The 23,311-nt window shown below is 45.4% G+C and overlaps 1 protein-coding gene across 2 annotated transcripts in view; it reads right to left on the bottom strand.

The window, feature by feature from the left end:
- Nucleotides 1–23,311, bottom strand: part of Prkcb (protein kinase C beta) — a 296,600-nt gene that overhangs the window by 24,625 nt on the left and 248,664 nt on the right. For both annotated transcript variants that reach the window (XM_042689783.1, XM_042689785.1), the window contains exons 11-15: nt 17,819–17,910; nt 15,676–15,738; nt 9,073–9,211; nt 3,728–3,808; nt 3,058–3,165 (exon numbers count right to left, since the gene is read on the bottom strand). In XM_042689783.1, the coding sequence (XP_042545717.1) occupies nt 3,058–3,165; nt 3,728–3,808; nt 9,073–9,211; nt 15,676–15,738; nt 17,819–17,910 (483 nt within the window). The remainder of the gene's footprint in view (nt 1–3,057; nt 3,166–3,727; nt 3,809–9,072; nt 9,212–15,675; nt 15,739–17,818; nt 17,911–23,311) is intronic.

Here is a 23,311-nt window from a genome sequence, read left to right as displayed (position 1 = left end):
AGGGAAGCTGTGGGGGGAGGGAAGACAGGAGGGGAGGGGGGGGGGGAAGGTAGGGGAAGGAGGGGAGGAAGTGCCAAGCCATGAAACGCCACCATGGAAACACACAGCACTCATTTGGACTTTCCTTCCGGTTCCACACTCTGCTCTGCAGTGCCTGAAGCCATGCAGACAGCTGGATGTAATCACTGTTCGGAGTTCTGATCTCTTCCCAGACGCAGCCCCCCGGGGCCTGCTGGCTACTTGGGAAAGAGGAGGCTGCGTCCGACTGCTTATTTGAGCATCAGCCCCTTCTTCAGCTGGAAGACTCAATCCTACCATGGACGCAGCCCACGTCACTCGGAAAAACTCCCCAATGCAACAGTGAAAGTCACCCCCAGTGAATCCTGAAGGGTACAGGTCCTCAGTTCATAGCAAACTGCTCTAGCAGGGAGACTGCTAATTGGAGCTGAAGCCGAATGCAACTGACCTGGAAAAATTCTCTCCTCCATGACCCACTTAAAACCCCCAGCTGTCCAGGCAGGGCTGGTGGGGAAAGGGGAAATAGACCCTGAGCATGCCCTGAGATCCTACTGCGTGCCTACCCTGAGCGTGCATCGAGCTCCTACTATGTGCCAGCACAATGAATGGAGCTTCTTTTGAGGTGGTGCCATTTTTCCAGTCTTGTCAACTCTGTTCCATGAGTCCTGTTATTCCATGTGCAGAGGCAAAGAAGCCTGGAAAGAAGCCCTGGAAAGTGGAGCTTGTGGCTCAGGTGGTAGAGCGCCAGCCTTGAGCAGAAAAAGCGCAAGGGACAGCATCCAGGTTTTAAGTTCAAGGCTCAGTACTAGTGCACACATGCACAAACCACCACCATCACAGCCACAAGAAACCGAAGTGCTTAAGAGCACGTAACACCAAGCAGAGAGAGGACTGGGATTTGCTCTCCCACAGATCTTGGAAAACTTCTATCACCACGAATGCAAACTCAAATGCCCAGAGGAGCCTGGCACAGGACTCGTAAAGTGGTAGTGCCCCTATCAGAAGTATTGAGAAGGGCCCTGGGGTGTGAGCTCTGATCTAAATGATTTCTAGCTATGAACTCATTTAATCATCAAACTGCCCCTGTGGGTTGTGCTATTGTGGGCTGCCATGTGCCAATCAGGTCAAACAACTTCTTTGTGATCATGCCTAGACATGGATTTTGAACCCACAGGGAATCTAGACAGAGAGGGCTTTTCTTTTTATTTATTTTTTTTTGAAATTAGAAACAGGCACGTAAATGGGGATAATGATGTCTAATCCTGCTTCCTGAAGCTCTGGAGGAATGACAGGCCCAAATTGCAAGACCAGAGTTTTCTGGAAAGCTGATTATCTATGGGAAGTCTGATCTTGAAATGTGGGAAATCATTAAAGAAATTAAGAGCTTGGTGCATAACCTCTGCCCCATCCGCTCTCAGTCCAATGTCTACTGTCATCGTGCTGGCCATACACACTCCATACCCTCATTTGTCTATGGGCTTTGCCAGGGCTCCCAAGGAACCCCCCCCCCATTTTCCATTCTGTTCTATTTTTCTCTGTGTCATACCCACAAAGAAAATATTGCAGCATGAGAAGATGAGGAGAATGTAGCCAAGAATTCAACACGTAGCCTACAAAATTAAGAAGCGTGAAGGAAGGAATGGGGAGGGGAGAAGGTGGGAGAGAAGACTGAAAGGTATGACATGGGTCAAGATGCACTGTATTGATGAACTGCTTCATTATATGGCAACTCCTTTGTACCACTAGAGAGGTTTTTTTCTTTCTTAAAGAAAGAGAAAAACAAAAGAAAATATTGCCAAGCAATTACCAAAAGATGCTAAGCACCAAAAACAATTCACCTGTGGCTTCCTGGGATAATCTTCATCCATTGTAGATGGTACCCAAAGCTTAGATGTGGGGACTTTCGGGGATATGACCAGTTTCAGGCTTGGAGGCTGGCATAGCTGGTTCCACCTGAGCCAAGACTCCCCCTGGATGCCTGATTGTTCCAGTTTCTTTTACCAGAACCAGCTTAGACTGGGGTCAGGAGGATTAGGGCTGGAGCCAGGCAGGGTACCCCAAAGATTGAGGCCCACAACCCTGGTTCTTCAGACACACAGGAAAAGTCCCAGTGTCTAGGCACAGCTAGGCTGTAACCCTGAGGTCCTTCTGCATATCTGGTCGGTGAGGAAGCCTTGGGAACAGCATCAGCCTTGGCCCATGTTCTCCCTGAGTCTCCTAGCATTGCTGCCCCATTTCCATCAGAGCTGAAAATTACTTGCTTTGGACAATCTGTTGAAAGGCAGTGGTTTTACAAGCCACAGGGGGAAGTTTTCAAAATCCAAGTGCCCAGATTTAATCTCTGAGGTTAAGGCTGAGGTCTGTGTGCTCAGAGAAATCTCTTCAGGTCATGTGAAAGCTATAAGAGGAGGCCTAACTATCCCCCTTTGGTCTAACACAAGTGCACCAGAAATATATGTAGTCCAAGACAAGATGCTGGACACAACCTTTACCTGTAAACAAGTGTCCTGATTTCTTTATTGGTACAATTTGCATGTTTACACTTTGGGTGTCCAACTCTGCCTCTCCTCCCAGCCAGTGTGTGTGTGTGTGTGTGTGTGTGTGTGTGTGAGTGCTGGAAGTGTAGGACAGATCAGAGCTCATCTCCAGAATCCTTTCAAAGTCAATCGCACGTGCTATTTTCTTAGCACAGAAGTTATACCTTCCTAGTAGCATTCACTAAACACACAGGCCGCAGAGAAGGAGACAGGAAGGCTTGAGTTCTGCTCCTTCCCAGGGGTCCTGGCTCTCTGGTCAAGTCTCTGCATTTCCCACCTCTTTCCTCTATGAAGGATCCTTGTGTGCGTTTGGGGGCTGGAGCCCAGCCAGCAGCAGGGTGCCTTTGTGGGAATGGGAAGCCATCTCTCCTTGGAGCGGGAAGCTGGCCTCTCATGTTGGCAGGCAGATGGCGCTCAGTCTTCCTCCCCAGCCCCTCCCCCATGGGGCACAACTTATACTCCTGTGATGGGCATGCCTGACCCTAGGTTTTAAGGGACTCACCCCTTTGCAGATGGCCACTGCTTCCTTGGACATGGACTTGGGGTAAGCCACATTGTGCTCCATGATGGACTGGAACAGCTCGTCTTCATCCTCCCCTTCAAAAGGTGCCTGTGGGGTGGACAGGAGGGTTGGAGAGGGAACAGTCTCTGCTGGCACTCCCTCCCCCTCTACGCCAGCTACTCCTTTTAACCATGGGTCCTCCTCTGTGAGCATGACCACACTCCATGGGGTCCCAAAAAGATGGACCGGGCCAGTATGCTGGTGACTCATGCTTACAATCCCAGCAACTCAGGAGGCTGAGAGCTGAGGAACAAAGCATGAAGCCAGCCCAGGCAAGAGAAGTCTGGGAGACTCCAATCTACAATTAACCACCCAAATAGCTGGAAGTGGAGTCATGACTCAAGTCGTAGAGCACCCACCTGAGTGGAAAAGCTAAGGGATAGAGTGAGGACCTGAGTTCAAGCCCCAGTATTGAGTACTGGTGTGAGTCCACACACACACACACACACACACACACACACACACACACACACGACTGACTTGAATAACCTTAAAGCTAGAACAATCACAAAAACTCAAGATTGATGAGCTATTTGGTGCCAAGTACTCACTTTCTTCTCAAGAAACTATGAGAATGGGGAAAGACTTTCCTTTTTTTTGCACCAATTACCTGTCCAGCCAGCATCTCATACAGCAGGACGCCGAAAGCCCACCAATCCACCGACTTCCCATAGGGCTGATAAGCAATGATCTGCAAAACAGAGCATCCAGTGTTGACAGACCCACAGCTCTGAGGGGTGAGAGACCAAACTCACAACTCTCATGGTGAGAATGGACAGAACTGGGGGAGGAGTAGGAAGGAGGGACAGAGAGAGTTTATTGCCTAAGATTACAATGATGAGCACAGATCCACATGCAAGAAGCCAGAGTCACCAAGAGCAGATAGGAAGGGCGGTGTATACCTGAGCTATTTCCTTACCTGAGTTTTCCAGGCAACCATCTGGATATGACACACTCCTTTTTAAGTTCTGATTATGCTGGATTGTTTTGTAAATTTTGGAACAATGTGTATGGCGTTTTATCTTTTTTTTTTAAAAAAGGCTATTTTTAATCCTCATGGTAGAGGTAGAACATTTGTACAAGTATGTGAAGATACTTAACCCTACTGAACTAGGTATTTAGAAATGGTTCCGATGATAAATTTGACGACCCGGTGTTATTTTAGTCACTATTAAAAATAAAAGAGAGTTTTCTTTTTTTTAAAGCACAATAATAAACATTTGTGACTGTTTAGGAATTAGAGAGAAGTTGAATGAATAAAAACTGAAAATCACCTGTAATCCTTTGTCACGAGAAAAATTTGTTCTATCTCCTTCCAGATTCTTTTCTAGAAGCACATATTACATGTTGTGTACCTGTGTTTTATATAAAAGCATAAGCAGTGAATGGATCTTTAATAAGGTATGCTTTCTTTATTTTTGTTTTGGCAGTATTGAACTCAGGGCCCCTACCTGCTAGGCAGGCATTCTAACACTTGGGTCACAATTCTTAGTCCTTTTTGCCTAAGTTTATTTTTCAGATAAGGTCTCGTGCTTTTGCTCAGGCTGGCCTCAAACTACAATCCTCCTATTGCTACCTTCTGTGTAGTTGATATTACAGGTATGCACCACCATACTTGGCCTTCACATATGCTATTTATTTAAGTTTTCCCTAGTAATGTTTGTTCAGTGAATTAGATATTTGGTTATCTGTCTATTTATATTATTTCCATAAGAAGTAGAATTAGTGGCTCAAAGAGCCACCTTACAATGGTAAGGGTTTTGATGATCAACTCATTGACTGTCCATCCTTTGGTACACTGTGATGAAAATCAGCTGTGTCACAGGGGTAAAACGGTGACTCAGCAGAGGTCAGGGGCTGAGGTTCAAGGATCAGGAGGTCAGAACTCTAGCTGTAGTCCCCAGGTCAATGACCTGGGGCCATCACTTAATATCTTTAAGTCTTGGGGCTTGGAATGAGGCTTAGTGGTAGAGTGCTTACTGAGCATGCACCAAGCCCTGGATTTGATTCCTCAGTACCACATGAACAGAAAAAGCCAGAAGTGATGCTGTGCTCAAGTGGTAGAGTACTAACCTTGAGCAAAAGAAGCTCAGGGACAGTGCCCAGGCCCTGAGTTCAAGCCCCAGGCAATAAAAAAGTCTCTCTTCTTCTTCAATGAGGTGAATTTACTGGACAGTTCTGTCAGGGATTTTGTAAGGAAGAATGGGAGATGTGCAGCCTCTCACAATGGAGCCCTCACAATGTTGGCTTTTTCTAGAATCTTCTCTACAGTTGCTGCTCAGTTTGTGCAGTAAAGAATTCTGGAGCAAACTTGGCTGCAAAAGAAATGCCTCTTTCTCAAATTTCATCCTGCAGCTCAGCGTCCACTATGATATTAAAAATGCAGAAATGTTGGTGAATAGACACAAAATTTTGGATAAGCGGAATCAATTCAAGAGGCTTGTGGTAGAAGATAGCAACTGCCGTTAACAACAATAAATTTTATGTGTAAAATGCATCACTATGCATGTAGCTTTTAAGAAAGTGTTCTCACCTCCAAAGGTCAATGAAGATGTGCATATGCGAATTAACTTGTTTTAGTCCGCCCACCTGTTTCCATATGTCAAAACATGTTGCGCACAATTGACATACATCACTGCCGTTCGTCAATTAAAAATAAGCAAACAAGGCTGGGTATCCGTGACTCATGCCCACAATCCTAGCTATTCAGGAGGCTGAGAGCTAAAGATCATGGTTCAAAGCCAGCCCGGAACAAGAAACTCTGCCAAGACTCTTATTTCTAACTACCAAAAAAAGCTAGAAGTAGAGCTGTTGCAATAGCAACTAGCCTTAAGTAAAAAAAAAAAAAAAAAAAGCTCAGGGACAGCACCTAATCCCTGACTTCAAGCCCAGGACCAGCACAAAAATAAACAAATAAGTAAGTAAATAAATAAATACCCATTGGCTCAGATGTATAATCCCAGCTATGCAGGAGGCTGAGATCTATGGATCATGGTTTGACCTTAACCCCAGGCAAGAAAGTCTGTGAGGCTCTTATCTCCAATAAACTACCAAAAAAGCCAGAAGTAAAGCTGTAGCTCAAGTGGCAGAGTGCTTGCCTTGAGCAAAAAGAAGCTCAGGAACAGCATCCTTGAGTTCAAGCCCCCCACACTGGCACAAAATAAATAAGAAACAACTAAGAAAAAAAAATGTGCTCCCAGAAGAAGTGTCTACAAGACACAAAAACTTTCAGTGAGAGCATTTCTCAGTGGAAGTGCATTCACACGTTTAAGGTAGTTCATGTCTTGACCTGCAGTAGATTTGGGATTTCTTCCCATCTAAGGCTCTGTGTGTGTGTGTATGTGTGCGCGCGCGTGCGCGTGAGTGTGATGGGGGGGGGAGTGCTCCCCCAAGATACCACACTCATGGGCCTTGGGGTCCAATATAAACTACTGGAAGCCATGGATCTGGTGCCCCCAGAGACTGCAGTTCAGTGGATCTAGGGTAACACTTGACATTTTCAAAGCTTCCTCTCTGATCTTATGTTTGGACTATCACACTCATGACATATTGAGGAGCCATGTTCTCCAGTGTTCTGGTATCCAAATTAGTTAACCCAACGATAACTGGCTAAAGGATGTTACACAGGGAAATCTCTGCAAGGCCTAGTCATGAGTTACTTTAAAAAAAAAGACTCAATCCTGGGGGCTGGGAAGATGGCTCAGTGGTAGAATGCTTGCCTTGCATGCATGAGGCCCTGGGTTCAATTCCTCAGCACCACATAAGCAGAAAAGGCTGGAAATGGCTCTGTGGCTCAAGTGGTAGAGTGCTCGCCTTGAGCTGAAGAGCTGAGGGGCAGTGCCCAGGCCCAGAGTTCAGGCCCCACAACTGACAAAAAAAGAAAAAGAAAGAAAGAAAAGAAAAGAAAAGAAAAAAAAGGCTCAACCCTGTAATTCTAGCTACTCAGGAGGCTGAGATCTGAGGAACAAGGTTCAAAGCCAGCCTAAGTAGGAAAATCCAAGAGACTCGTCTCCAATTAACTACTAAAAAGCTGAAAGCAAGCACTGTAGCTCAAAGAGCACTAGGCTTGGGCACAGAAATTCAGGGACAGCATCCAGTCCCTGAGTTCAAGCACCAGTACTGGCACACACACACACACACACACACACACACACACACACGCATGCACACACACAAACACAAAGGTTACCTTATTATGATTCAATTAATATGAGAATACAGTTACTTTGTAGAAAATATAAATAGTAGCCAGAGGAAATAAAATTCCCCTCTTATCTGCAATCTCCCAAGGTTTTTTTACACATGTCAAATTACACTTTTACATGCATAATTACATATTCAAAAAACACATAGAGCACATTCTGTGTATTACCATCTATATACACAGAGAGCATCATCTTGTATTTATCATTCTGTACAGGATTTTCCCCCTCATCACAACATGCTTAGAAGCTCTTCCTGTGTCCACATATATGTATCCCTTACCTTCATCCTGACTGAGGCATATTGTTTCCAGTCTGTCAGTAAAGATGGACTCAACTTTCTAAGGGCGGTAGAGTATTTCCTAACATGAATGTACACTTAGCAAGTCACTTCTTTATTGAGAGTCAATGAGATTGCCTCCTATATTTTTTCATTGTTGAAAGTAATGCTAAAATAAAGGTGAGAAGAAGGAATACTTCCTTCTCCCTAATATGTGTGTGTATACGTGTGTATGTGTGTGTGTGCATGCACACACATACACTAGATTCCTGGAGAAGTCACTGCTTTGGCATAAGAGTCTGGAGATCCTAAACTTTATGCCATACTGTTTAGTTTCATGGGAAATCTTTCACCATTGTTATATATCAGGTTACTGATGCTCTCTCTCTCTCTCTCTCTCTCTCTCACACACACACACACACACACACACACACACAAAACACAAAGAGGCCATTCTAGAACACTGTTTTCTATAACTACATTTATGTGTACAGTTCCTTTCCTAAAAAAAAAAAAAATCTACCACTAAGCTGCAACATGCTGTTTTTCCAAGCACTAGTTCAAAGGGAAAGGCAGAAGGGTCTTCTGGCTTTGAGCTGGGCCATATTGGCAAATATCCATCCATTGGCCATTCCTTTAAGAAGACAGGAAGGCAGTACAAATGAATTCCATGCTTGCAGCCAGGTGCTGGTGGTTCATACTGGTAATCTTAGCTGCTCAAGAAGCTGAGATCTAAGGATCATGGTTGAAAGCCAGCACGAGCAGAAAAGTCCATGAGACTCTGATCTCCAATTAATCAACAACATGCTGAAAGTGCAACTGGGGCTCGAGTGGTAGAGCCACCAGTGATGAGAGAAAAAGCTTCTGGGACAGTGGGCAGGCCCTGAGTTCAAGCTCCAGTGTTAAGGGGAAAAAAATTGTAGTCTTTCGTATTCATCTCCACCACAAAAAGAGAAATTCAGAGTTTGTCAGGATTCATCACAACCGCTACATACACAGAACCCAGTTCCTGTGTCATATGTCAGCCCTGGGAAATCTGCTCTCTGTCTCTCTCCCAACAAACACTTCGGTGTCATAATTAGGAGGTATCGTGTGGCTGGGAGCCATCACAGCTTGACAAAGAATGTTACTGATATGTGTTGGATGATGGTTCTTTTTTACTGATGTGCTGGGTGGTTCTTTTGAGTTTTATTTAAAAATGTCTCCCAACCCCCTCCCCTCCCCGCCCCCGATGTATTTTGGGCTTGAGCTTCTGGATGAGTGCTAAGTTAATTTGCATGTGTGATCTCAAAAGAACAACGTGGAGTATAAAAACGAGGACCAGGAGTCCCAGGTTGCTGGGTGCCACTGAGACCTTCCCTCCCCCAGTCCTCACCCAGTGCCAGCCAGGTGCAGGGTACTGAAGGCCTGTGTGTGTGTGTGCATGCGCGCGCGTGCATGCATGCGTGCGTGCGAATCCCCACCGGCACTCACCTCTGGGGCAATGTAGTCTGGAGTACCGCAGAAGGTCTTGGTGGTCACCCCCTCCCAGATATTCTCTTTACACATGCCGAAGTCGGCAATCTTGATGTGGCCCTCGGAATCCAGCATGACGTTGTCAAGTTTTAGGTCACTGGGGCAGACATGAGAATTCAGGGATTTCATTAAAACGCTGTTTAGTTCAAGCCAATCAGCTGCCACTCATACGTAACACCATCCACTTGTGCAAGGTGTTGCAGGGGCACGAAGGTCAGTGTAAATCAGCTTGTGCCCTTGGCATTTGGCCATCTGGCAAGGAGATTTAAAAGCATGGATGAAAGACATAGATCTCCAAGTGTGTCCTTTAGATAGATAGATAGATAGATAGATAGATAGATAGATAGATAGATAGATAGATGGATGGATGGATGGATGGATGGATGGATGGATGGATGGATGGGTGGATGGGTGGATGGGTGGATGGGTGGATGGGTGGATGGATGGATGGACGGATGGACAGATGAATGGATGGATACATATATACATACATGCATACATACATAGTCTTCTGCTCTGGCCCAGGCTAGACTCTAGCAGGGATCGCCCTACCTCCACTTCCTAAGCAGTTGGGATTACAGGCATGAGCCACCATGACCAGCCTGTGCTTTCACATTTTCTGCAAAGTCAACTGTGCCAAGTGCCTCACAGGGGCTCTGAGAAGAGAGAGATCCGCAGGAAGTGACGTGAAGGCCCAGCCTTCACAGAGGCCTCCTGGATCCCAAGACACTACCTCTGCAAGATGATCTCGTAGGAGTCTGTAGTGTAGACTTGTCACAAAACTATTATTTTTGCAATGGCTCTGAAGATCACGGAGAGAAACCTATTTAAACCCCCAGATGCTCTAAGCTTCCCTAAGTCATTTGATCTAGAAGGGACCCAGGAATTTCTATGGTTTCTTTCAGTCACAGGAGATTGTTGCACACCGATTATGTGGATGTGCAATTCCACCTTCTATGCAACACACAATTCCTCTAGCTAGGGCTACTGTCTATGAACAAGATAAAGTAAGGATACTACTTCTGTTGGTACTAAATTCTAGTGTAGGAGCAGAAGATAACAGGTATTTAAACCTGTAAGCAGGGATACCGTGGGTTCTGACAGGTGATATAACAAAAAATGGAGGTAATAATGGAGACTAGGCAGAGCAGTAGGAAAAACTCCTCTGTAGTAATGTTTGAGTTTAACCTAATACATACACAATATGCTCTCATTCACCTAACTCAACCTATCTAGTGGTGGTTGTTAGTTGGGTTTTTTTTTTGTTGCTTTTGTTTTGTTTTGTTTTGGGGGGCTTGAACTCTGGACCTGGGTGCTATCCCTGAGCTTCTTTTGCTCAGGTTAGCACTCTAGCACTTGAACCACAGTGCCACTTCCAGCTTTCTTGCTGGTTCGTTGGAGATAAGCATTTCATGGAATTTCCTGCCTGGGTTGGCTTCAAACCATGATTCTTAGCTCTCAGCCTCTTGAGCAGCTAGGATGACAGGTGTGAGCGGCTGGTGCCTGGATCCAGTGTTAATACTTTGTGTTTTGTAACCAGGGGACAGACGTACTCTAATCCTAACTCAAGATGAGGACATATCCTGGAGATAAAAATGTCCACTGCTCAACACAGAGCTCGTCTCTACACCATCATGACCGGGCTTCGGCTTTGTGGTGTCTGCCTAGTTCTAGCATCTTAGATGAAAGTATGTTATTACTTCTTTGAAAATCACCCTTCAGAGTTTAAAAGAATGAATACCAGGAAGCAGAAACCTGTGTTGTCAGGAGGGAAGGAGATGGAGTGGAGGGAGGGCAGATCAATGGAGAGAGAAAAGGCAGCTGAATACATATATTCAATGTGCATACGTGGAAATGGAACGGGGGGGGGTAGGGTGGGGAGAGATGGGGGAGAATGATGGAAGTGGCAACATTGGTCAAGAGGCATTGCACTCCTAAACTGCTATGTTGAATTGAAACCCCTTTGCACGACCACTTAAAGATAACTTGTAAATTTCTCAAAAGAAAATCCACCCTCTCCTATTTCCTGACCCATGCAAAGTGGGCAGTGCTGACTTTAACTTTTGACTCAAGGAGTGGTCACATGGCTTGTTCTAGCCAATGGGGAGACTTCAGTTTGCTGGGTGTACAAGAAGGTGTATGACCCCATCTGGGACCATGCAAACACTGCCATTTGTACAGAGACAAGAAAGCTAGCAAAGGTATTGCAAATAATGCAAGTCTCCAAGGGAAGGTGAGTCCCTGCCTCCACCCAGGACTGAAGTCAGATCAGTCCCTGGGCTTCCTAGTGATGGCAGCCAATATTTATCAGCCAGCTTTAACATACAGTAGTTTGAATTGAGTTTCTGACCTCAGTTCCCACTTAAAGGACACAACCTGAAAATAGATCCTGATTTGCCCATGGGAGGTCCACTTGCTCTGATTGGCACAGCCATATTCCCATTCCCGGTATGATTGACGCTGTCCATGGTACTTACTTCATAGCCAGCCTTTATGCTATGTGCAAGCCATGCTGCCCTTCCAATGCAGCTTGGAACTTAGAAATGCTTACGTAGCGACTTGCTTTAGCTAAGCCACTAGATCTCTTACAAGTGTGATTTAAATCAGCATGACATCTCCTCTCAGCTTGACCACATGCCCTGAGACAGGTAGGTGGACCAACTAGAGAAATGCTTTTTTTTAAAAAAAAAAAACAAAAACTGTGTCTAACATAAAAATGGAGATTCAGGTGTCAAGAGTGAGCAGGTCTTAAGAGCCAGAGGACCCCTGTTCTATTCATTTCCACATAACAGTGCTTAGATATTGTACTCCCTTCTTTTGTTCCACGGACTAAATCCTGGTTCTTTCTTCAAAGGGGAGCTGGAACAATTGTTTTCATTTGCAGAAATCCATTGGGGCAGAATCAGCACAAAATTACAGAGACAGTGATCAATAAGTCAGACATGACATTTGACAGGCAAGGTCATTCTCCTCTCCTCCAATGTGTCCAGACATGATCCTCAGAAAGAGGAACTCTAACTTAATTCCTTATCCTCGTTCCTTAACAACAGTCCAGTTAAATAAAGAAATAAATGGAGGAGGGGGTGATCTGTTAAGCTGTTAAAGAACTTACCATTTTGAAGGTAACTGATTTATCTTTTATTATGCAATTTTCTACAGTTTTCAAATTCAAAAATTCTAGGTGTGTGCGTGTGTGTGTGTGTGTGTGTGTGTGTGTGTGTGTGTGTGTGTGTGTGTGTGTGTGCTGGTCCTGAGGATTGAACTCAGAAGCATGGGCATTGCCATTGAGGTTTTATTCTCAGGCCAGTACTCTGCCACCTGAGTCACAATTCCACTTCTGTCAGAGATAAGAGTCTCATGAACTATCCTATCCAGGCTGGTTTTGAACTATGACCCTCAGCTCTCAGCTTCCTGAGTAGCTAGGGTTACAGGTATAAGCCACCAGCACCCAGTTCAGCTTTTTAAAAATTAATTTGTATTCATTTTTTGTTTATGTGGTACTAAGGAATCAAACCCAGGACCTCATGCAAGCTAGGCAAGCACTCTACCACTAAGTCACATTCCCAACTCAAGTTTTTTTTTCTTTTTGATAGCCAGCAACAGAAATATTTTAGTAACTTTGATCTGAAGGGAACCTATAAAAGGTCATTAGGCTGTTCATGAAGTCTCTGAGAAGCCTGGAGAGCTAAGCTGGGGGCTCTAGAAGTCAGGATAAGACTCACTGCAATGCAGAACTGGTCCACTGAAGATATCGCCAATGCTTTCATTATACACAAACATCACCTTTTGCTTCAGAAAGCCTTAATTCTGCACTCCAAGTTGCTGCCAAGAGCCACTTCTACTGCCTCTGGAAACTAGAGAATGCTGAAGACTATCGACACTCTCAGGTCCTCTGTAGGCCTAGCTCGGTCTCTAGCTTCTGGTTCAAGGTCACAGGTGAGATTGTCAGGGTTTCCAAGTCTGAATCATGAGCTTGCCCTTGCTACAGGGAGGCCATGCACATGAGCCTCGGGCTCATGACAGTAGGAAATGGGCTGTGTTCTCACATACAAAGAGCAGGCATTACTATGCTGACTGGCTTAAAATGCTGATAAAATAGTAAAAACCATATTAACTCACCAGGTACCAGTGGCTGACACCTGTAATCCTAGCTACTCAAGAGGCTGAGATCTGAGGACCATGGTTCGTAGTCAGCCCGGGCAGAAAGGGCAGAAAAGTTTCCATGAGACTCTTATCTTCAGCTGACCACTCAAAAACCAGAAGTAGCGCTGTGGCTCAAGTGATAGAGCACTAGCCTCAAGCACAAAGAGGCCCAAGGACAGCACTTAGGCCTTGAGTTCAAGCCCCACAACCAACCAAAAAAACCCAAACACACAAAAAATACACATATTACCAATAGAGGATGTAGCCATGCCCCAACCACTCATGCCTGTAATTCTAGATACTCAAGAGGCTGAGATCTGAGGATCATGGTTCAAAGCCAGCCCTGGCAGGAAAGTCTGACTCTTATCTCCAATTAACCAGAATGTCAGCCTTGCGTAAAAAAGCTCAGAGACAGCACCCAAGGGCCTGAGTTGAAGCTCCAGGATCGGCAATAATAATAGTAATAATAAAAGAATGAAAGAGGAAATTTGTAGATGGTCTAGGAAAAAGAAAACGAGTAGATGTGGTCTTAGCACCTAGTACGTGCACTATTGGGTTTTAGAATCTGGCTGGCCAATTTCCTAAGTCCTCAGTTCCCAGCTCTCTATCCAGTCCTCTGCTAGATGGGAAAGTTGCCCAGAATCCCCAACCCAGTTGACAAGAACTGTTCATTATTTCTTCTCTGGCTTCCTATCAAGGGGCTGGAGTTTCTTCTAACACACTCGTGGCGCTACACTTCATCTTCTCGAGAGGCGAGTTGGTTCTATTCTTCTGACTCTTTTGGAGTACTTCCTGCACAGAGCTGAGGACTTCATGTTGACCCTGATGTGAAAACCGTGTGGAGAGTTCAAGATTGCCCATGAGCCCCGCTGCACTGCCTGGTGAAGTGGCCACTAATGTTGTCGACCTGAATTTAAGGTCATGTCTTATGGAAGATAACAGATGCTTGTGGAGACCAGAATTCTTCTCACTCTGATCGTCGAGAGCCCCTGGGGATGTTGGTACATCCCCTTACAGGTTCCAACTTGTGTTCACATGGTATTGCACATTTACCGAGGGTAAACACGGGCAGGGTGACCACATTATTTAACATTGAAATTCTTCTTCTTTCTGCTTTTTGTTGGTGGTGGTGATGGCTGTGTTTGAACTCAGGGCCTGCTGCTGTCTCTGAGCTTTTCTGCTCAAGGCTAGCCTCAGCACCACTTCTGGTTTTCTGGTGGTTCTTTGGAGATAAGAGTCTCATGGACTTTCCTGCCCAGGCTGGCTTTGGATTGTGATCCTCAGATCTCAGCCTCCTGAGTAGCCTATGATCACAGGCATGAGCCACCACTAGAGTTGAAACTCCCTGAGGGAAAGAGTTTTCATCAGTTTTCTTCCTTGCTGGATTCCCTCTGCCCAGAAACTAAAGCTCCGGTGTGTCGATACTAAGACTTGAATTCAAGGCCTCTAGCCCTTGCTTGGCTTTTTCCGCTCAAGGCTGGCACACTCTACCACTTGTGCCACACCTTTACCTCCAGCTTTTTGCTAGTCAATTGAACATAAGGGTCTCATGGACTTTTTTTTTGTGTGCCTGGGTTGGCTTTAAACTTAATCCTCAGACTAGCTAGGATTACCGGCATGAGCCACCAGTGCTGGGCTTGTCCCAGTTGCTTGATAAATATTTGTCAAACTAATAAACGAAATGGGATTTATGGCTGTACGTGATCTTTTAAATAGACCCTCCCCCATAGCAAGGGCCCTATGGAAGCCTGCCAGGTTACATAATAAAAGTCAGCCCAAGCCCCCATGCCGAAGCCTTGTTGTGCCAGGAGATCTAGATGCCCTGCACTTGCTAATGAGTCGCAGCCTCCAGCTCAACAGTGTGCCTTGTCTGAAAGATAAAATGCGATGACTCATCCAGCTATGATCATACGCTTGCTCCTCCAAAAAACCCAGCAAATGCCAACTTCTGAACTTAATCCCGTCTTTCAGAGCAAGCCACTCTGAGATCTATTGCAGAAAGAAAAATGTTTCATAATAATAGGCACTCTCTGCCAGCCAAGAGTCTTGCTTTATTTCCCCCCAAATGTGGGGTCCACAGGCAAGAGAAAGAGGTGTGAAGACCCTAGAGGTAGGCTTCCTCTTCCTGGGGCCTGAGCAATCTCTCTGTTGGAGCTCCCCGCTCATCATTAGTGACACGGTCCATGGAGCGTTTCCCTGTCACCCTATAGAGCTGTCCAAACACTGCAAGGGCAGTGGGCAATGTTGCCTACAGGAACACATGTCCATGTGAATACTGGAAGATTCCTCCCCCAGTATGGATTCTAATTAAATAGAAAAAAAAATCCAAGAACAGTTGAAGAGCAAGGCAGGGGAGGGAGGAGCTGAGAGAGACGATGGAGAAAGAGGGGAGGAAAAAAAAAAGGTCTGCTTACTTACCGGTAAATGATCCCTTTGCTCTGTAAGAAGAACAGACCAATGGCAATTTCTGCAGCGTAGAATCTGAAATCATAATCAACAACAACTACACAAAAAGAAGTGATGGAGAAATTCAAGGTCATCTTACGCTTGGTACTCCTCCAGAGTTTAAGACAACAGTGAGCCAGGTGCCAGCCATTAACATCCCGCCATGGATGGTCAGCTACACTGCTCATAAAATGCTGACTGTGGGTGGGTGGATGGCAAGGAGTCTGCCCTGAGGCGTGGGGTGGGTAGGGACAGATAATTTGTGACCATAGCAAGCTACAATGTCTTAGGAAGGATGGTTAATCCTCTGGTGGAGGTTTACCATCCACTTAGAATCATCTTACTTGTTTTTTTGGTCTGAGAGCAGAACTCGAACTCAGTACCCGATGCTTTCACTCACTGGCTAGTGCTTGACCCACTGAGCCATACCTCCAACTCTCCTAGTGTCACCTGAAGCATCATCAGGTTTGATTCTAAGGATAACCCCACAACGTAAGTAACACTAGGACCTCTTGCTCTTCAAATGGGGAAAATGGAGGTTTAGAGGAACTCTTCAGAGAAGCTTGGTCAAATACATAGCAAATGAATGGCCCAGCCAGGATTGGAAATATGTCTGAAGTGTAAGCTCTTGGTGAAGGGCCAGCAAGAAAGAAAGAGATCCGGAGGGAACTAGAAAGCCTAGTTATACCACTAGGGGTTGGGTGGGAACTCTGTTTGTTCCCAACGCTATGTGTCACATGACAATGAAGTGAACCCTGTGGCCAGTCAGTAATAAGAGTCAACACTTACAGTCCCATTAGCATTGTTCCAAGAGATAGGAATGACCTGACTTGGAAACAGACACAGAAGGGCAAACTCTAGCTGACAGGTGGAAGAGAGGAGGTGGGGTGATCAGAACAGGAGGCAGTTAGGCTCTGGAATGGTGGGGTAGAAGGACCTAGACAAGCCCACGGGGATTTCTGGAAGGGGCAATAGATCTTAGCAAGTTTTTCAGGAGGGTGCTAATACTCGTTCCCATGGTTGACTGCATTCTTATTTATACACAGGATTCCAAGCAAGTAATGGGGGAGATTTTAAAAGAAGGAGGAGGAGGAGGAGGAGAAAGAGAAAAGGAGATGGAAGAGGAGGAGGAGGAGGAGGAGCAGGAGGAGGAGGAGGAGGAGGAGAAGAAGAAGAAGGAGAAGGAGAAGGAGGAGAAGAAGACGAAGAAGAAGAAGAAGAGGAAGAAGAAGAAGAAGGAGGAGGAGGAGGGGGAGGGGGAGGGGAAGGAGGACAAGAAGGAGATGACTGGTAGGAACAAAACAGACTTAGCAAGAGAAACACATTTCCAAAAGTCCTGGACTCAGTTTCCCATAGCAGGAACCCACAGACAAGTTTCACATCCTTCATCTCTCCCAAGTGAAGGCATAGGAAAGGAGAAGGGGCAGGGGCAGGAAACAGAACGTAAGCTAAACATGGGGGTCGGAATTCTCTGTCAGTCTTAGACTAGCTCTAAGCAAGTTTCCCAAGCCCTCTGGGGCTCAGTTTCCTTGTTTGTAAAGAGAGGCAGCAATATCTACTGCTGGCATTGTTCTCAGGATTCAATGTGACCATGTTTGTTGAGCTTAGGGCCTGGCACATGGTAAGTCCTCAACAAATACTAGCAAATGAACAAATAAAACCCTCAATAACATTCCCTGAGGAAGCTACAGACCTTCGTCAGGAACCAGGGACAAGAATTAGAGTGAAATAGGGTTAGAAGAGTGACTCAGTGGTAGAATAACTGCCTAGCAAGTCTCTCTCTCTCTCTCTCTCTCTCTTCCTCCCTCTCTCTTTCCCTCTCCCCCCCTTACACACACATACACAGAATTAGAGACAAGAAACAAGCAGAAGTGAAGCTGAGTCTTCATGTTCTCAGCTGGTGTCCAGGAAAAGCAAGAAGCATTTCATATCCAGAAGAAATTTTTTTTTCCCTCCTGGACAAACATTTCTCACAAAGAAGAAGCCTCAGATATATTTAAAAGTCCTTCCTTCTTTGGCTAAGAAAAAATTTTTTTAAAGAAAAAAAGAACACTCAAAGAAAATAACAAGCCACCCATGTAGCCCTCCAAAAAGCAGAGTGTGAATTCTCCCTTACACAGCATGGGGTTCCTTGAACCGGCCGACTTGTTGGATGTGGTACATGAGGTCGCCCCCGTTCACGTACTCCATCACAAAGTACAGGCGGTCCTGAAGAAAGGGAGAGAAAGAGAGCAAACAGCAAAATCAGTAGCCTGCAGAGTCCTGGGTTCGAAACAGAGAATAGCTGGGATCAATAATGAAATTCATCCAGGTTCTGACACCTGTCTAATGTGTCAGGCCCAGTGTTACATAAACCGCCACACCACCTGGACAATGTGACAGAGTATGGGAGGATCACACATCACGTTTTTAATGAATAACTACAAGCTGAAGTTCATTTGTATGCAGAAATGTAAATGAGCTCATTATTCTTCATCGGTATTATTTAAGACCAGGGTTGGGAATCATTGGAAAATTAATGATATTACAGGTCATCTGGAGCTATGGAGGTATAATCTCAGTGTTGGCCCTCTCGTGGTAGTTCACCTTCTGATATTTGTGCCTTGGTGGAGGACCTTACCATCATGAATAGAATCGGCTGTGTATGATACATAGATCTAGGGGACAAGGTCATAAAAGATCTCCCATCTTCCACCCTGCTCCTTCTAGGATCACACACTCCGAGGGAAGCCAGCTACCATGCTGTAAGGAAGCTCAAGCAGCACTGTGGAGAGGCCCATGTGGCAAAGAGCTGAAATTTCCTGCCAATGGCCATCCCTAGCCACTCAAGTGAACCACCCTGGAAAACAATCCTCCATCTAGTCAACCTTCAAAACTTGACTGCTGGTAACCTGAATCTTCAAGGAGGATATCAACCAGTCCCCCAAATATCTGACCCACAGAAACTGAGATAATCATATTTATTGTTCCAGTGTGTGTGTGTGTGTGTGTGTGTGTGTGTGTGTGTGTGTGTGTGTGTGTGTGTGTATGCGTGTGTGTGTGTTTTAAAGACCCTGAGCACCACTGGTTTGTGCCTGTAATCTCAGCTACTCCAGAGGCTGGGATGTGAGGATCACAGTTCGAATCTAGCCCGGGCAGGAAAATCCATGAGACAATTATCTCCAATTAACCACCCAAAAGCCATTAAGTGGAGCTGTGGCTCAAATGGTAACACAGTAGCCTCAAGCAGTGGGAGAAAAAAAGCTTAGGACAAGGCTCTGGTGGAATTCAAGCTTCAGTATTGTCACAAAACAAACAAATAAACCAAAATCCACAAAAGATGACATAAATATCAGAGAGCTACGAGTTCTATGCCATGGTCCCTGGTGTGAGGGTCTGCCTCACCTCAGGCCCAAAGACATGGGGCCAAGTGGCCATGAACTGAAATCTCTACAGCCATGAGCCCCAAAGAAACCTTCCTATTCTTTTAAGTTGTTTTCCTCAGGGATTTTGTAACAGTGACAGCAAGCTGACCACACAAGAATATATTCCTACAGCGCCAGAAAGAGAAACCTGTACACCATTCAGGGAATGTTTTATTTTTTGAAGACTTCTGAGGATTATGCTGAACTCCTTCACATCAGGGGCTGTGTCCCCCTCCTCGATTGTATAAGCCTGTTCCTGGCACATAGAGGACAAAAGAGTACAGGCTTCCATGTCCAAGAAGCTTGTCTTCAGAACGCAGCCCTGCCTGCTGAGAGCAGGATGTTTCTAGGGAGATCACGTAGCATCAGGAAAGGTAACACCATCACCATAGCCGTGGAGATGAAATGAGACAGAGGCCTGCTATGGCCCTTGGAAAGCATCTTCCTACCATTTACCTTTTCTCTTCCCATCAAAGCATGTATGCTAAATGACTAACTTCACCTCTCCTTGGAGACTGGAGTCTCCCAGTGTGGGTTCCCTCACCTCTTCATGCCGTTCTCCTTTGGCTCATGGCGGCAGGGTCTGCAGGAACTATTTGCAGTTTCTAAAGTCCCCCTCATGTTCTCAGCTTTAAAAAAAAAAATAAATAAACCCACTTCCTCTAACCCACCTGATCTAAATTAGGTCTGCGTGCTATATTCTTTCATGAGCCTCTGTGGGCTCGTTTCCTCGGCTCACATTATAATTTGTAATGATATGTTTAATGGAATGTCAGTTTATTCCATCTATTTATGCACTCATTAATTAAATTTAAAAAAAAATATTCACTGAGCCCTGCTGGGTACCAGGTGAGAAGGTGCTAGGGATAAAGTAATGAACAAAGTCAATTTAGAAAATCCTGTCTTTACCTTTCATTTTAGCAAGAGTGATATCAAGATAAAACTAGACATAACAAATGGATTATATAGGGTATTTAAGGTAATAAGTGCACGGAAAGAAACAAAGAAGTTAAGGGTTAGATGAGATGGGAGAAAACACATCCAATATATATTTTTAAAAAAGCATTCAGGATAAACCCTGCCCAGCAAGGAACTAAAGGAGGTGGTGAAGGCAGTTATGTGAATACTGAGAGCAAAAGCCTGTGAGGTGGAGGAAACAGTCAGTGCAAAGGTCCTGAGGCTAGGAAACAGCTGATCTGCTTTAGGAACCAGTGAGACTGGAAAGACAGAAGGAGAACGAGTAGGAAGAGGAGATCAGAACCCTGCTAGGGACTCAGGTTTTATAAGACATCACAGGCTAAGGCAAAGGCTAGTTTTTAACTCTGCAAGAGATGGTCTAGCACCAGATATGGCTGAAAATCCCACAAAGCCAGGGACCAGATAAAATTTGTTTGCCACTATGGACACAGAACTTGCCACTGTTCCTGGCCAGAGTAAGCTATATATGTCATTAACTGAATGAATGAATTAGTGATCCCAGAGTTTGCTTTGGGGGTGGGATCCAAAGCCCCAGTCATGATTCTGAAGGCTGGAAGATGACCCCTGACCCCACAGTTTCCAGCTGGGTGGGCTTGGACTAATCTCCTTCTAGAGCTCAGCTTTGTCGCTTCTTGATGATGTAGCCAATCATCTCCAAGAGAGAGGCCTACGTGCCCAAGTAAGACCTCACAGTGCTGCAAATTACACATGGAATGATGATGAGATACCCAGGCAGCATCATGGATGGTGTAAGCCAGATCCTTCCTTTGCAAACTCAATTTGGATCTCCCTTTAACTGGCCATCAAGTCAACTTGGTGGGCCAGCTTTTAAAAGAGAAAAAGGGAAGAAAAGAAAATGGAATAGGAATGACCAGATCCATCACACAAAGCATCACCAAATATGATTTTGTGGAATGTGGCTCGGGTGATGTTGATGTGTTGGTATGGCTGCGAAAGTTGGTTGGGTATTAAAAGTTGCAGAGAGCCCTGGGCCTGGGTGACTCATGCCTGTAATCCTAGCTACTCAGAAGCATCAAGTATTTCATGTTTTTTCCCATGGGGACAAGTGTCATTCTCCCATATTTTTTGGGGGGGTCCGGTTGTGGGGCCTGAACTATGGGCCTGGGCACTGTCCCTCAGCTCTTCAGCTCAAGGCTAGTGCTCTACCACTTGAGCCATAGCACCACTTCCGGCTTTTTTCTTTTTGCTTATGTGGTGCTGAGGAATCAAACCCAGGGCCTCATGCATGCAAGGCAAGCGCTCTACCACTGAGCCACCTTCCCAGCCCATCATTCTCCCATCTTAAGACGAGCCATGTCAGGGTCAGAAAGGCTGAGCCAGTTGCTTGTGGTATTTCAACCGGCAAGCAGCCTGTCCAGGATTTAAACCTAGGCAAATTAATTCTACACTGGCAATGTCTCATGATGCATCTGCAGTGAGTGAATTTGCCACACCAGGCTCTGATCTAGATGCCATGTGTATGGATACCTGCCTGAGCTGTGTCTAGACCCTAATTCAAGACCCAGGACTGGCACCAAAAAAAAAGAAAAGACAGAATGTTCTGAGCCAGAGGTAAACTGCTGCAACACAGCTCCAAATAAGGAGAAGGAAAGTCAAGATCCATCCACCCACCCATCCATCCATCCATCCATCCACCCACCCATCCATCCATCCATCCACCTGTCTATCTGTCCACTGATCCATCCATTCATCCATCCACCCACCCACCTACCCACCCACCCACCCATCCATCCATCCATCATCCACCCATCCATCTACCCATCCACCCATTCATCCACTCATTTATCCACCCACCCACCCACCCACCCATCCATCCATCTATTCACCCAACCATCCATCCATCCATCCATCCATCCATCCATCCATCTACCCATCTAGGCAGAGCTAGCAAGTTACAAAGAAAGTCAAATTCACCTGCTATTTATTGAAATGGCTTTTCTTTCTCAGACCAATTCTACACCATCCTTTCATCATCCCTAATGAGAGGGGAGACAGAAGTCTCATGATCACATGATGAAATCTGTGTTTAGAGCGCAAGGCAGCTGAAATCTGCACAAAGGTCCTGCACCCATTCGTGGCAGAATGCAGTCAGCCAAAATTACTGACACCCAGGCCCTTGTTCTTTGGGTGGTTTACTTTTTGTTTGTTTTTTTTGGTTGTTTTTTTTTTTTTTGACAGAAAACAAACCCCAAAATAGCATCTGTCTTTGCTGCACATTGAAGAGAACCAAAACACTTGCTTTTAAAAATTATTTTTAAAACTAGCAGATGGCATTGGCCACCGAGAGAGAAGTGAGGGAGAGATTTCACTTGCTTGATTTCTGCTAGGATTCACTCAGCTTGTCCTCCAAACTCAGGAGCCGGAATCCCAGCATCAGAGACGGTTGCCCTTCAGGTGAGTTGTGTGGTCCATCTCCATTGCTAACCATATGCAGGGAAAATCTGAGACATGTCAGCCGTGAACTGTACTGTGCTAGCTTTGGTCCACCAGGGCCTCAGCTATAAAATGGTATGGCTAGCTAGCACCTGTGGCTCATGCTTGTAATCCTAGCTAATCAGGAAGCTGAGATCTGAAGATCACGGTTCAAAGCCAGCAAGGGGAAGGTAAGTCTGTGAGACTCTTATCTCCAATTAAACACCAAGGGAAAAAAAATCTGTCAGAATTGGAGTTGTGGCTCAAGTGGTAGAGTGGCAGGCAGCCTTGAGCAGAAAGGTCAGGGACCGTGCCTAGGCCCTGAGTTCAAGCCTCAGGACCAGCAAAAGAAAAAAAAGTATGACTGGCTTCTTACTGTTCTTTCTCTGGATAACACTAGTGATGTCCACTATGCCTACATACAAGCTATTGCCAGACAATTAACCATGCCCATTGGTGGGGATGGCCTCACATGGGGGAAACACCAGATTCATTGCCAAATGGCAAGGGCTCCCAAAATAGAGTAGGCGATCGTTTCAGTCAGCTTACGGATACATATGTTTTTACCTCTACAAGTGCATTTGTTTTAATGCATAGGGTGCAAAGTATAACAAATCCCATCCTTATTGCTTAAGACAGAGATTAAGAGGCACCGCATCCAAGGCCAGGCAGGGTCATGGCTGGGTAGGAGCAGATTAGGGCTGAGTAGGAGGGAAAAGGGAATTTTAGTCACCTCCCAACTGGCCTCAAAATCACGACTTAGTTTGTCTGCTTCTTCTACCAAAATGTACTTC

This window comes from Dipodomys spectabilis, unplaced genomic scaffold, assembly GCF_019054845.1.
Source record: "Dipodomys spectabilis isolate Male_0828 unplaced genomic scaffold, ASM1905484v1 ptg000127l, whole genome shotgun sequence".
NCBI lineage: Eukaryota > Metazoa > Chordata > Mammalia > Rodentia > Heteromyidae > Dipodomys > Dipodomys spectabilis.
This window is presented reverse-complemented; position numbering and strand designations above follow the sequence as displayed.